General features: G+C 59.1%; 1 protein-coding gene across 1 annotated transcript; it reads left to right on the top strand.

Annotated features, from left to right (window-relative positions):
- The first annotated feature begins 403 nt into the window (after positions 1-403).
- GDF7 (growth differentiation factor 7) lies at positions 404-8,686 on the top strand. The gene is made up of 2 exons (XM_030857709.2): positions 404-794; positions 3,547-8,686. The coding sequence occupies exons 1-2, from the start codon at positions 404-406 to the stop codon at positions 4,506-4,508; spliced, it is 1,353 nt and encodes a 450-aa protein (XP_030713569.1). The 3' UTR covers positions 4,509-8,686.
- The last annotated feature ends 1,442 nt before the right edge of the window (positions 8,687-10,128 follow it).

The following is a 10,128-nucleotide window of genomic DNA, read 5'->3' as shown; positions in this document are numbered from 1 at the left end:
TCTCGGAGCCTCTGACTCCCGAGGGCGCATTTGGCCCGGGCGCAGCGAGGGCGGAGGGGGTCACTTTGCCCTGGGAGAGCGAGGCGGCGCCCCGGTTTGTCGCGGGAGCCTCCGGCCGGTGACACTCGCCTAGCGAGAGTGGGGGCGAAGCGCTTCGGCTGGGGGAGGAGGCTCCGGCCCTGGGCTCAGCGTTAGGCCGGAGTAGGGGGCGCGGCGCTGCCGCTCGAGTGTTCAGCAGGGGGCGCTGCTCCGGGCGTTGGGCGGGGGTGGGGTGGGAGAGGAGGGGGGGCCGCAGCTTGCTGCGCACACTTCCCCCATTATTAAACACTATGTTCAAAAGGCGCCGGGGGACTTCCCGAAGCCACGGAGCCCGCGCCGCCCGCCCGCCTGGCCCTCGGAGCCCATGGACCTGAGCGCGGCCGCCGCGCTGTGCCTCTGGCTGCTGAGCGCTTGCCGCCCCCGCGACGGGCTCGAAGCGGCCGCCGTGCTGCGAGCGGCGGGGGCAGGGCCGACCGGGAGTCCGGGGGGCGGCGGCGGCGGCGGGAGGACCCTCGCCGCGACTGCGGGCGCCTCCGCTGCCCCGGCCGCCGCGGCTCTCGGGCCCCGCGCCGCGCGCCGCGCCGCGGGCTCCGGCTTCAGGAACGGCTCGGTGGTGCCGCACCAATTCATGATGTCGCTTTACCGGAGCCTGGCCGGGAGGGCTCCGGCCGGGGCAGTCGCCGCCTCCACCTCGGGTTCTGGCCGCCACAGCCGCGCGGACACAATCACCGGCTTCGCAGACCAGGCGACCCAAGGTACTCACACCTCCACTGCGCTAGTCCATCCTGTCGGGTCCTAGGCTGAGGTCACCGCCGGAGCCTTGTCCCGGCACCATTCCATTCGGGGGGCCTTGGTCCCCGCACATCCCAGCCTCAGGTGTTAGAAAGTTCGCCGAGGCCCACGCACCCGAACCCGCAGCGCCTGGACTGTGGCTAGAGCCGCGGCAGCTTGCGGGGCCCGGCCCCGGAGGGCTGAGCCCGTCCCTCTGCCGGGCTGCCCGGGCCCTGCCGGCCGGCGGGTCCCCTCGAGGAGGCAGGCTGTTTTGGAGATCCGGAGAAGCAAGGAGGGGGTCCGGCCCAGAGGGACTGCGCAGTGGTGGTGGCGGCGGCTGCTTCGTTGCTCTGCAGTTCCCAGTCTTGCGGGGGGCCGTACAAACTGGGGGAAATGAGGGGAATGCGGGACACAGCAGGCATCAGACTAAAGTAAATGGTTCTGGAGAGGCTGGTGGCATCACCAGGTATGGAGAGGGCCCTTCTAAGCAGGCTGCGTCTGGGTAGAGGTGTGTAGCTATGGGTGCCTGCCTTGTGCTAGGCCCCTGGGGGAGCCAGAGGTGAAGGACTCCGGTTGTGTAGAGAGGAGAGGAGGGCCAGCGACGCTGCAGGAATGCAGGCTTCTCTGGGACCAAGTACCCCACCTTACTCCGCCCTGAGCCCTCCAAAGGTAGGACTTAGGTGAGACTGTGGTGGTCGGTGAGTGTCATCTGGATTTTATTAATCTCTATTGAAGCCATTAAAACAGACAGATATGGAAAATTTAACTAATTTCAGGAGGAAATGCAAGTAATTTCGGCCTTAACTCTATCCAGCCAGAGACCCAGAATGGAAGGCAGAAAGGAAAGAAAGGCAAATAGGGCCGGAAAGTTAAGTGCTGCTGCAATCCAGGTCCTGCCTGGGAGCCACTGGGGGTTGTATATGCCCGACCCTAGCCTGGGAAAGCAGGTAGAGGCAGGGCAGAGATCAAATCTCTCGCCCCCTCCAACATACACATAACGTCTACACAGACTGCTTTATTTGGGATACAGGGGCATCCTGGGCCCAAATGGCCTTATAATCTGGTGGGAACTTTCAAGCATTCTCCGAGGGCCTGGCATGCATCCTGGATGGGCTGCTAGGGTACTCATAGGGAGCCCAGGTCCTGGTGTACAGAGCCAGGGAAGGCCCCAGTCCTGATTCTGCAGAGTGGGCTCCCAGCTGTGGGAGAGGTGAGATGTGCAGGGCCCTAAGCTTGTAGAGGCACCAGATGTTCTTTCTTAGGTCGAGTTAGGCCTTCGGTGGTCTCAGCCTGAGCTAAATCCTTTCCTGGGGAGCTCTGCTTGGTTGGCAAGGCTAGTAAGGCCGCCTCTCCTTCCTCTCTCTGGAGGGAGAGGATGCAGTGGCAGCATCTCAAAGCTGAGAGGGGCTGCAGAAGCTCAGAGAAAGTGTGGCAGCGAGCAAGCCCTTGGGAGAAAGCACGGGGGAGGGGTGGGGAGCACTTGCCCAGTGCCTCTCCTGCTTCCCTCTCCACCCTGAGCCTCAGCTTGGAGCAGGGCTGCCTGAGGTCACCGCAGCACCCAGACTTCAGACCCTAGGAGTCGATGGCATGGCATCTGTGGTTGGTGAGCAAATCTCCAATAGTGGGGGGAGTGTGCACAGTCTCTTCGCGTTTGGGGCAAAACGAAACCATATGACCTTCTTCAAAGGGAGCTCCTTATCTGCTGCTTGGTGGAATTTCAACTCTTTTTTCCTTTCTGAGCCCCAAAAGAAAAAAGTGCCCACAACCAGAAGTAAAATCCCAAAGCCCGAGTTGAGTCATAACGGAGGGAAAGAATAAGTCTGCGAGGGAACCAGAGGGTACTGGTGGGGAGACCTCACTCGGTTCGCTGCCCTCACTGCAGCAAGGCAGTCCCGGCTGCCTCAAACCCTTCCCAGAAGGTTGCTTGCGCTCCTTTGCCGCCTTTCCCCTCCGTCGGAGGTGGCAGAAACACTGGGAGAAGCTGAGCCTGGAGTTCCCCATCGCGACCAGGGGCTGAGCCGGGCCCCTAATCTGGGCCTCAGTTCCCCTTCAGCAAAGCGAGGAGGCTGGAGGCACTAAAGGGTTTCTGCAGCCCTGAGGGCGCGTTCCCCTTCTAGACGAGCCCCCGCCTGCATGGGAGATCGTGGCCGGCTGGAATGTCCAGGCTGGGCTGGGGAAGAGAGGTAGCAGAAGCAGTTTACAGGGGACAAGAATTTTCCGTTTTCGCGCAACCGGGACTCCGAGGCTCTCTTGGCGGCTAAGCAGGGCCATAACCAGCAGTCCCCTTACCGCGGCCGGCCTGGCCTCCAGGTCTTGAAGAGGCACACGACCTCTGATGCGCCCACCGGGCCTTCTTTCTGCCAGCGGCTGAAAATCTGGCCTCCGACCTCGTCTTCGAAAACCCATGGCTCTGGGGCAGGCAGTGGACTGTAGTGGCCTTAAGTCTTGGTCTCGGGTGAGGGGGTGCGTTCAGTTGATGTCCGTGGGTTGTCGGAAATCGTTTGGCTCGATGAACGAAAACCCAGATCCAGATAATCTGAACCTAAGGCTCCCTTTCTTCCGGACCAGGCTGGCGGCTTTCCGGCTGGAGCCGAGACGCCCGGTCAGGCGCCGGCTCCAGCGAGCCTTGTTCTCACGTCCAGGGTAGTTGCTATTTGCAGTTAGGAGGCCCCGCGGCCAGGCGTGCCGGCTTCGCTCTCACACCGCTCTTTCTCTGTCTCTGCCCGTCCCCGGCAGACGAATCGGCAGCGGAGACCGGCCTGAACTTCCTGTTCGACGTGTCCAGCCTTCCCGACGCCGACGAGGTGGTGGGCGCGGAGCTGCGTGTGCTGCGCCGCGAGTCTCCGGAGCGGGGCCCCGGCAGCGCGATTCCCCCGTTGCTGCTGCTGTCCACGTGCCCCAGCGCCGCGCGCGCGCCGCGCTTGCTGCATTCCCGGGCCGCCGAGCCCCTGGACACCGCGCGCTGGGAGGTGTTCGACGTGGCGGACGCCTTGCGGCGCCACCGCCGGGAGCCGCGCGCCACCCGCGCGTTCTGCCTCTTGCTGCGCGGAGTGGCGGGTCCCGCGCCGGTCCCACTGGCACTGCGGCTGCTGGGCTTCGACTCGCGGGGCGGAGGCGGAGCGGCGGCGGCGGAGGAGCGCGCGCTGCTGGTCGTCTCCTCCCGCACGCAGAAGAAGGAGAGCCTGTTCCGAGAGATCCGCGCCCAGGCCCGCGCGCTCGGGGCCGCACTGGTAGCGGAGCCGCCGCCGGATCAGGGACCTGGCATGGGGTTGCCGACGGCGGTCATCGGCGGCCGCAGGCGGCGGCGGACGGCGTTAGCCGGGACTCGGGCAGCGCAGGGCAGCGGCGGGGGCGAGGGCCGGAGCCACGGGCGCAGGGGCCGGAGCCGCTGTAGCCGCAAGCCCCTGCACGTGGACTTCAAGGAGCTGGGCTGGGACGACTGGATCATCGCGCCGCTGGACTACGAAGCGTACCACTGCGAGGGCGTTTGCGACTTCCCGCTGCGCTCGCACCTTGAGCCCACCAACCACGCCATCATTCAGACACTGCTCAACTCCATGGCGCCGGATGCAGCGCCGGCCTCCTGCTGCGTGCCCGCGCGCCTCAGCCCCATCAGTATCCTCTACATCGACGCCGCCAACAACGTGGTCTACAAGCAATACGAGGACATGGTGGTGGAGGCGTGCGGCTGCAGGTAGCATGCGGGCCAGGCCGGGCCAGGGAGGGGGCAGCCGCGCCACCAAGGACTCCCCGCTGAGAGCAGCTTCGGGCCGAGCCTGTCACCTAGCGTGGCTGCGTGTCGGAGTCTGGCCCGGCGGCCGCACGGAGGAGGAAGAGCGCACGTTCACACACCAACACTCACACCCACACACTTCGTCCCTCATGCGCACGTTTACGGTGGAAGCATCCGAAAGCCCTGGGAAGAGATGACCTTGACGCTACCGAATGTCACAGTCATGTGTATTTTGCAAACAGATCACCATTGCGCCCACCGCCCCCTTTTGGGGGGAGGATGGCTTTGCATTGTTGTTACAGTAACCGGCACCAAATCGGGTAGAAACGGGTTAGGGAATTGGGGGCTTCAGCATAGGGGAGCTAAAGGGATACTTGAGTCTCATTTCACCCCTTTTTGTTTCCGGCTGAGTGTGGGGCACGGCCCGCTGGGGGGCAGAGTTCCCGGTGTTGCACCTGAGACCGACGGAAGGGCTGTAATGCCCTTTCCGAAGGCTTGCGTTGCATCGGGGCCATTTATTCTGGGGAGGAACCGCTGCAAAAGCGTTATCTTTTTCCTCGAACTTTCAAAATCTAACATTCTCCCAGTTCTGAAAAGGAACATTTGTCGGAAAGACTGCATTGTGGAGCTTCCCAGATCTCTGCAACGGTCAGCACCACCTTTTTTAAAAAATACAAATTCCAATTGGGAATGATCTAGAAAATGGAAAGAAAGTTTTCGGAGCGGGGAGGTGAGATGGGGGAGAGGTTTTAAAGCGCCAGTCTGACCTGACATGTCATCGGTTCGGGGGTGCGCGGCATCTGTCAGTTTCTGCAGCTCCTAAGCTGGGTAGACCGCGGTGTCCGCAGTGCCTTGGGGGCGCGCAGGAGGAAGCTAGTGCAATGTCTGGGGATGGGGAAAGGGGGCGCTATGGCTTTCCCTAGAGACCTGCCAGGAGGTTTTCCTAAGGAGCTGGGAGGAGGCTCCTAGGGTTTGAAAGAGGCCCGGAGGTGTCCTAGGGCGGACTCCTGCAGAGGACTGGGGCTTGTCTGCCGGGTAGGCACAGCCCCCTCCAAATGGTGCCCTCGAGTGGCCAACACGTGCTTGTGCTCAGCTATCAAGGCTGTGTCGGCTTTGACGTGCTTTCACTGTATTGTTGCTGTGGTTTTTGGCAGTGCGATAGTAACGGGAAGCGAAGCCACACAAAAGTGCTTTTGTGAGATTTCAACTCCCCACAATCCAGTGGTTCAGAGCAGGAGGCAGGTCGGCCCCTCCCCTACTTGCTCCGTGGACGGGCATCTGCAGCTCGGCTGCTGTGGCCCCTTTAGAAGTGTGGCAGTATGGGGGCCGGAGGTGGAAGCCTATCCCCCAGTCTCTGTATTTTGCTCCCAGGATTCTTGCTGATGGTGGGAGTGTCTGTCCATGTAAAAGGGAGGTCGAACATGCCAGACTTTGTGGTCCTGTTTGGTTCATTTCTGCCTGGGAGTCCTCTGTGGCCTGTGTAAATGGTTGGGAGAGGGAAGAAAAACCAGTTGGATTCCACCTGTTTGGGGCTCCGAGGGCTTCCTTGAGAAACCCTGCAGCCCTCCTGGGTCCTCCCGTTTATGGCTGTGCTGGGCTTTCTCCTTTAGGGTCCCCAAGAGGCATTCATCTTGCCCTTCTTATCTTGGATGCTAAGGTCCAAGACAATTTATACAAATTTTAATTCTCAGTGATTACACTCTTAAGAGAGAAAGAGAAAGTTGAAAGATTTAGATACAGCTAATTTATTTAAGGTCCCACCTGAGTCCTTTTTGTCCTTTAAAGTTCCCCCAAAGGAGGAGAAAGCACACTTATAATGTGAATTTATATGCTGTGGCTATGTGAGTACCTATACATAACCTGAAAATGCAACAGTCTCTTCAGGTTAAAACGAACAAATAACACAATCCCAAAGTGGCTTCCATCCGATTTCAATGACTGGGCAAACATTTACGAATTTTGCCAGGGAAGCCGCACTCTCCTTTTCTAAACTATGATTTCAATAATAATTGCATGGTGATTGCTCTGATACCTGTCTTAATGAAGAATTTTTTAAATGGCACTAAAGTATTAAAAGATGTGGTATTAGAAGTTTTAGAAAGGGAGCTGAAAAGCTATAGCTAAATATTATTTTGGAGAAATTCTAGGCTATATAATATCTTTGGACAAAAGCAAACATTTGATGCTTTTTTAGTGACTAGGAAAAACAATCTGGAGGAAGAAATGTCTTGATTTAGCCTGAGCTTTTTATGGCGGGAAAAAAAATGTTCATTTTCTGTTTCCTCTGTTGACTTGCTTCTCCCAAGGGGCGTTGTAAATGACGGCGGAAGGGGGGCATCTCCCTGCATCTTGCGTCCAGGCAGCACCCCTGGATGGGGAACACTGTCCTTGGTCAGTGACGGTTCCTTCGATGGCCCCTTATGCCCTCAGTGTGTTATCACATAAAAGGAATGCCTCCTAGATCTCCTCCAGAGCTGCATGTAACCACCAGGGACCACTGTGGCCCATCTCAGGCTTCTGGCGTCTCAGAGTTAAAAGCAGGTGAATGGAGGGGATGGTGTGCTGCACTTTGTAAAAAAGACAGCAAAAGGGCCATCACGTGTGGAGGCAGACAGGTTTTTGCTGCAGAGCTGTGGTTTGAGTAGCTTTGTCAAGATGTGGAGAAGCGTGTTCCGCCCGCACAGTTGGTAGTGCCGTGTACCGTCTGTCTGTCTTCTAGACACCAGGGGGCAGGGCCGAATCACCCAGCTGGAATCTCCCATCCCCATGGGTGAGAGAGCTGGCTGTTGACAATCAGGGACGGAGTGTGTCAGGACTGCGAGCGAAGGTGGCTCTCCCCATCTCACCTGTGGTCACCAACGTATTCCTCTCAGAGTAAATCACATTTTCCATTTTGCTGGGGGAGAATCTTGTACTGCTAGTTGAGATCATTCAAACTACTCTTCCTGCTAGAGAGGGAGGGTTGCATCCCTGGCTGGGGAGCACAGGGCAGGCCAGCTGGGGCCCTCAGGGGGTTGGTGCCAGGTGTGTCAAACACCCAGGCAGTCTGGTCACTGCTGCTTGAAGCCAGACTTCTGCACCAAGGGCGACCCTTGCCCTGGCAGGTGGCAGTGCCCACCGATGCCGCAATGCTTGTCTGGCTGAATTCTGGCTTTCCAGTCAGGGGGCTGGGTCCTCCGGAGAGGGTGGCAGGCTTTGTCAGCTTAGCTTGGGGAAGCGGGCTTGAGCTGTGCCATTCATCGTGTACACGCTCCCCTTCGCCCTCCTGTCCTGGCATTTTACTGCTAACATGGCACGGGAGGGAGAGGAGGAGTGGATTGTGTGATTGGCGAGTCACCCCAGTGCGATGACTTCCCCCTTGACAGCTCTCGGAGGTGTTGGCCGGAGTAGAAACCTCGCTTCTACCAGTGCTCAAGGGAGTACCGAGCACCTTGTGGATGTGATCCCAGTGTAATTCAAACCCTACAAGTCACTTATCCTGATCTCAACTTCATTCAAACTCAAAGCAGAAAATAGCTCTGGACTGTAGACGGACCTTCTTAAAGCAGGGAGAGGAACTGAATGCTTTTCAAGAGCAGCTCGTGCACAGAGTCAGACTCTTCCCCTCTTGAATGTGCTCTCCAGAAAATCCAGTGAGAGGAAGAGAAAGCACTGCAGCCATCTCTGGGCCACAAACGATTCTCAGGACACAGAACCTCCTGCAGGTCCAGAAAGCAGGGCTGGCTCAGTGGGCTGTGGGCCAGAGGGCCTCTGAGGGATGCCGGGTGGGCTGGGAGGCTCTGGAAGGCAGCAGTTAGAAGGGGCCAGGGGCCGGCATCGTCCTCTCAGAGAGGGCCTGGCCTGGGCAGGGAGGAGTCAGCGGCTGAGTGAACCTAACAGCTAGAGGACAGTGGGAATGGGAGGCAGCTAGACCCCTCTGAGGGGCTGTGGGTGGCGCTGGCGGCCGAGCCCACCATGGCCTCCTCACGCCCAGGACTGAACTGCCCCACCCGGCACAGCCACCGCAGGAAGCCCGCTCCACAAGGCATCTCTGCAGAAGCCACCGCCCTGCTCAGAGCTTCAACTTCTGCTCCTATAAAATGAGGAGCGCTCAGGTCCCATGGTTCTGGGATTCTCCTTTGTCCCCAGAGCCCACTGACGTCATTCAAAGGCAGAGCAGATGTGACTTTCTGGAGAAGGTTCCCTCAGAGCCAGTCCCAGAGCCGCTCTCACAAGTGCTGCAGCTTTTGCCTGTGTGTGTGTGTGTGTGTGTGTGTGTGTGCGCGCGTGTGTGTGTGTTCATTACACTCTTAGCCTTTGCTGGTGCTTCCTGGATGGTGCTTTGATTTCCCCCTGGGGCAAGGCAGGCGCGGGGGAGGCCACGATCTTGGGGGGGGCGGGTTGGTTAGGGCTCAGCTCACCAAAGTCACGACCTTTCTCACGTGTGTCCCAGCTGAGGGGCGCTGCCAGCGCTGCTTGAGTTCTGCCTGGACTCACACGGGGTGGGTAGAGCCGCACTCTTGGGCAGGCGCCCACGCTGCTGGTGCCTCTGTAGGAGCAGAGGAGAGAAGAGGCTGTGCCTTGTTGGCGAGCCGGACTGTCCCAGAGTCCCTGGATGAGGCAAGCCAGCCCGTCTGAGGATGAACTGCTCCGCCAGGCCCCCACCCGCCCCTCAGCTACCTCCCTGCCATGCCCGTGTCTGACCCAGCTGCCGGGGCTGCCACCCAGGGCCAGGTACCAGAGAGCTACTCTTTCTCTTCTTTTCTAGGCCCTGGAAAATGGTGGCAGAGTTAAACACTAAGGAACACTAGAAAGGAGGGGGCAAAAAGGTGTTACTTCTGATTTTTCAGATAGCTCGGCCTTCGGTACCTGGAGCCTTCCGGGCCTTTACTGGAGCAGGCTTCTTCCTCCCTTTGTGTTGTGCTGGACTTTAATCTGTGCCCAGAGCTGAAAACTGCACGAACAGTTAACTTGCAAAGAGGCGTTAGGCGAGAGAAGCCTGTTCTTTCCAGGAGGGCCACCATCGCAGCCTTGCAGAGAGCCACCTGCCTGGATGCAACTGCAGGGAGAGGGGTGGAAGTCAGCCTAGTCAGTCAGCAGGGGTGATCGAGGATTTCACCTTTGCGGCACGGGCTGGTCACTCATTCAGGGCTGCTGTCTGCTCGGGCCGTTTGTGCACCCGGAGCTCAGCCTCTTCCCACCCGCCCCGCAACTGCCTGCATCCTGGGTGCCCCGGGCCTGGGGCTTAGCCATAGGCAGTGTTCGCGTTGGGGCTTCATGGCAGCAGCAGCGGCTACAGGAGAGCCATCCAGGCCTCCCAGGGTGGAAGCGAAGGGTGTGAGGTCGTTGAAAAATTAGTTTGCATTTCAAGTCATGCTTACAGTTGTTGAAAAGTACAAATGCATCCCCAGAGCAGCGCAAGCGGTGAGTGGTGGTCCGCTTTTTTGCCTGTGCAGACCTTCCGGGAGCGGGCCTGCAGGCCCCTTCTAGTACATTCTAGTATATACTGTGTGTGCCGTGCTGGCAGAAGAAAGGACTGGCTTCTCTCACACGCACACCGCCTCCAACGTAAGAGGGCTGCAGTGTTCGCAGACGCTTCCTGAGAG

This window comes from Globicephala melas, chromosome 12 (genome assembly GCF_963455315.2).
Source record: "Globicephala melas chromosome 12, mGloMel1.2, whole genome shotgun sequence".
Lineage (NCBI taxonomy): Eukaryota > Metazoa > Chordata > Mammalia > Artiodactyla > Delphinidae > Globicephala > Globicephala melas.
The sequence above is the reverse complement of the archived record's forward strand: the minus strand, read 5'-3'. Positions and strand labels throughout refer to the sequence as shown.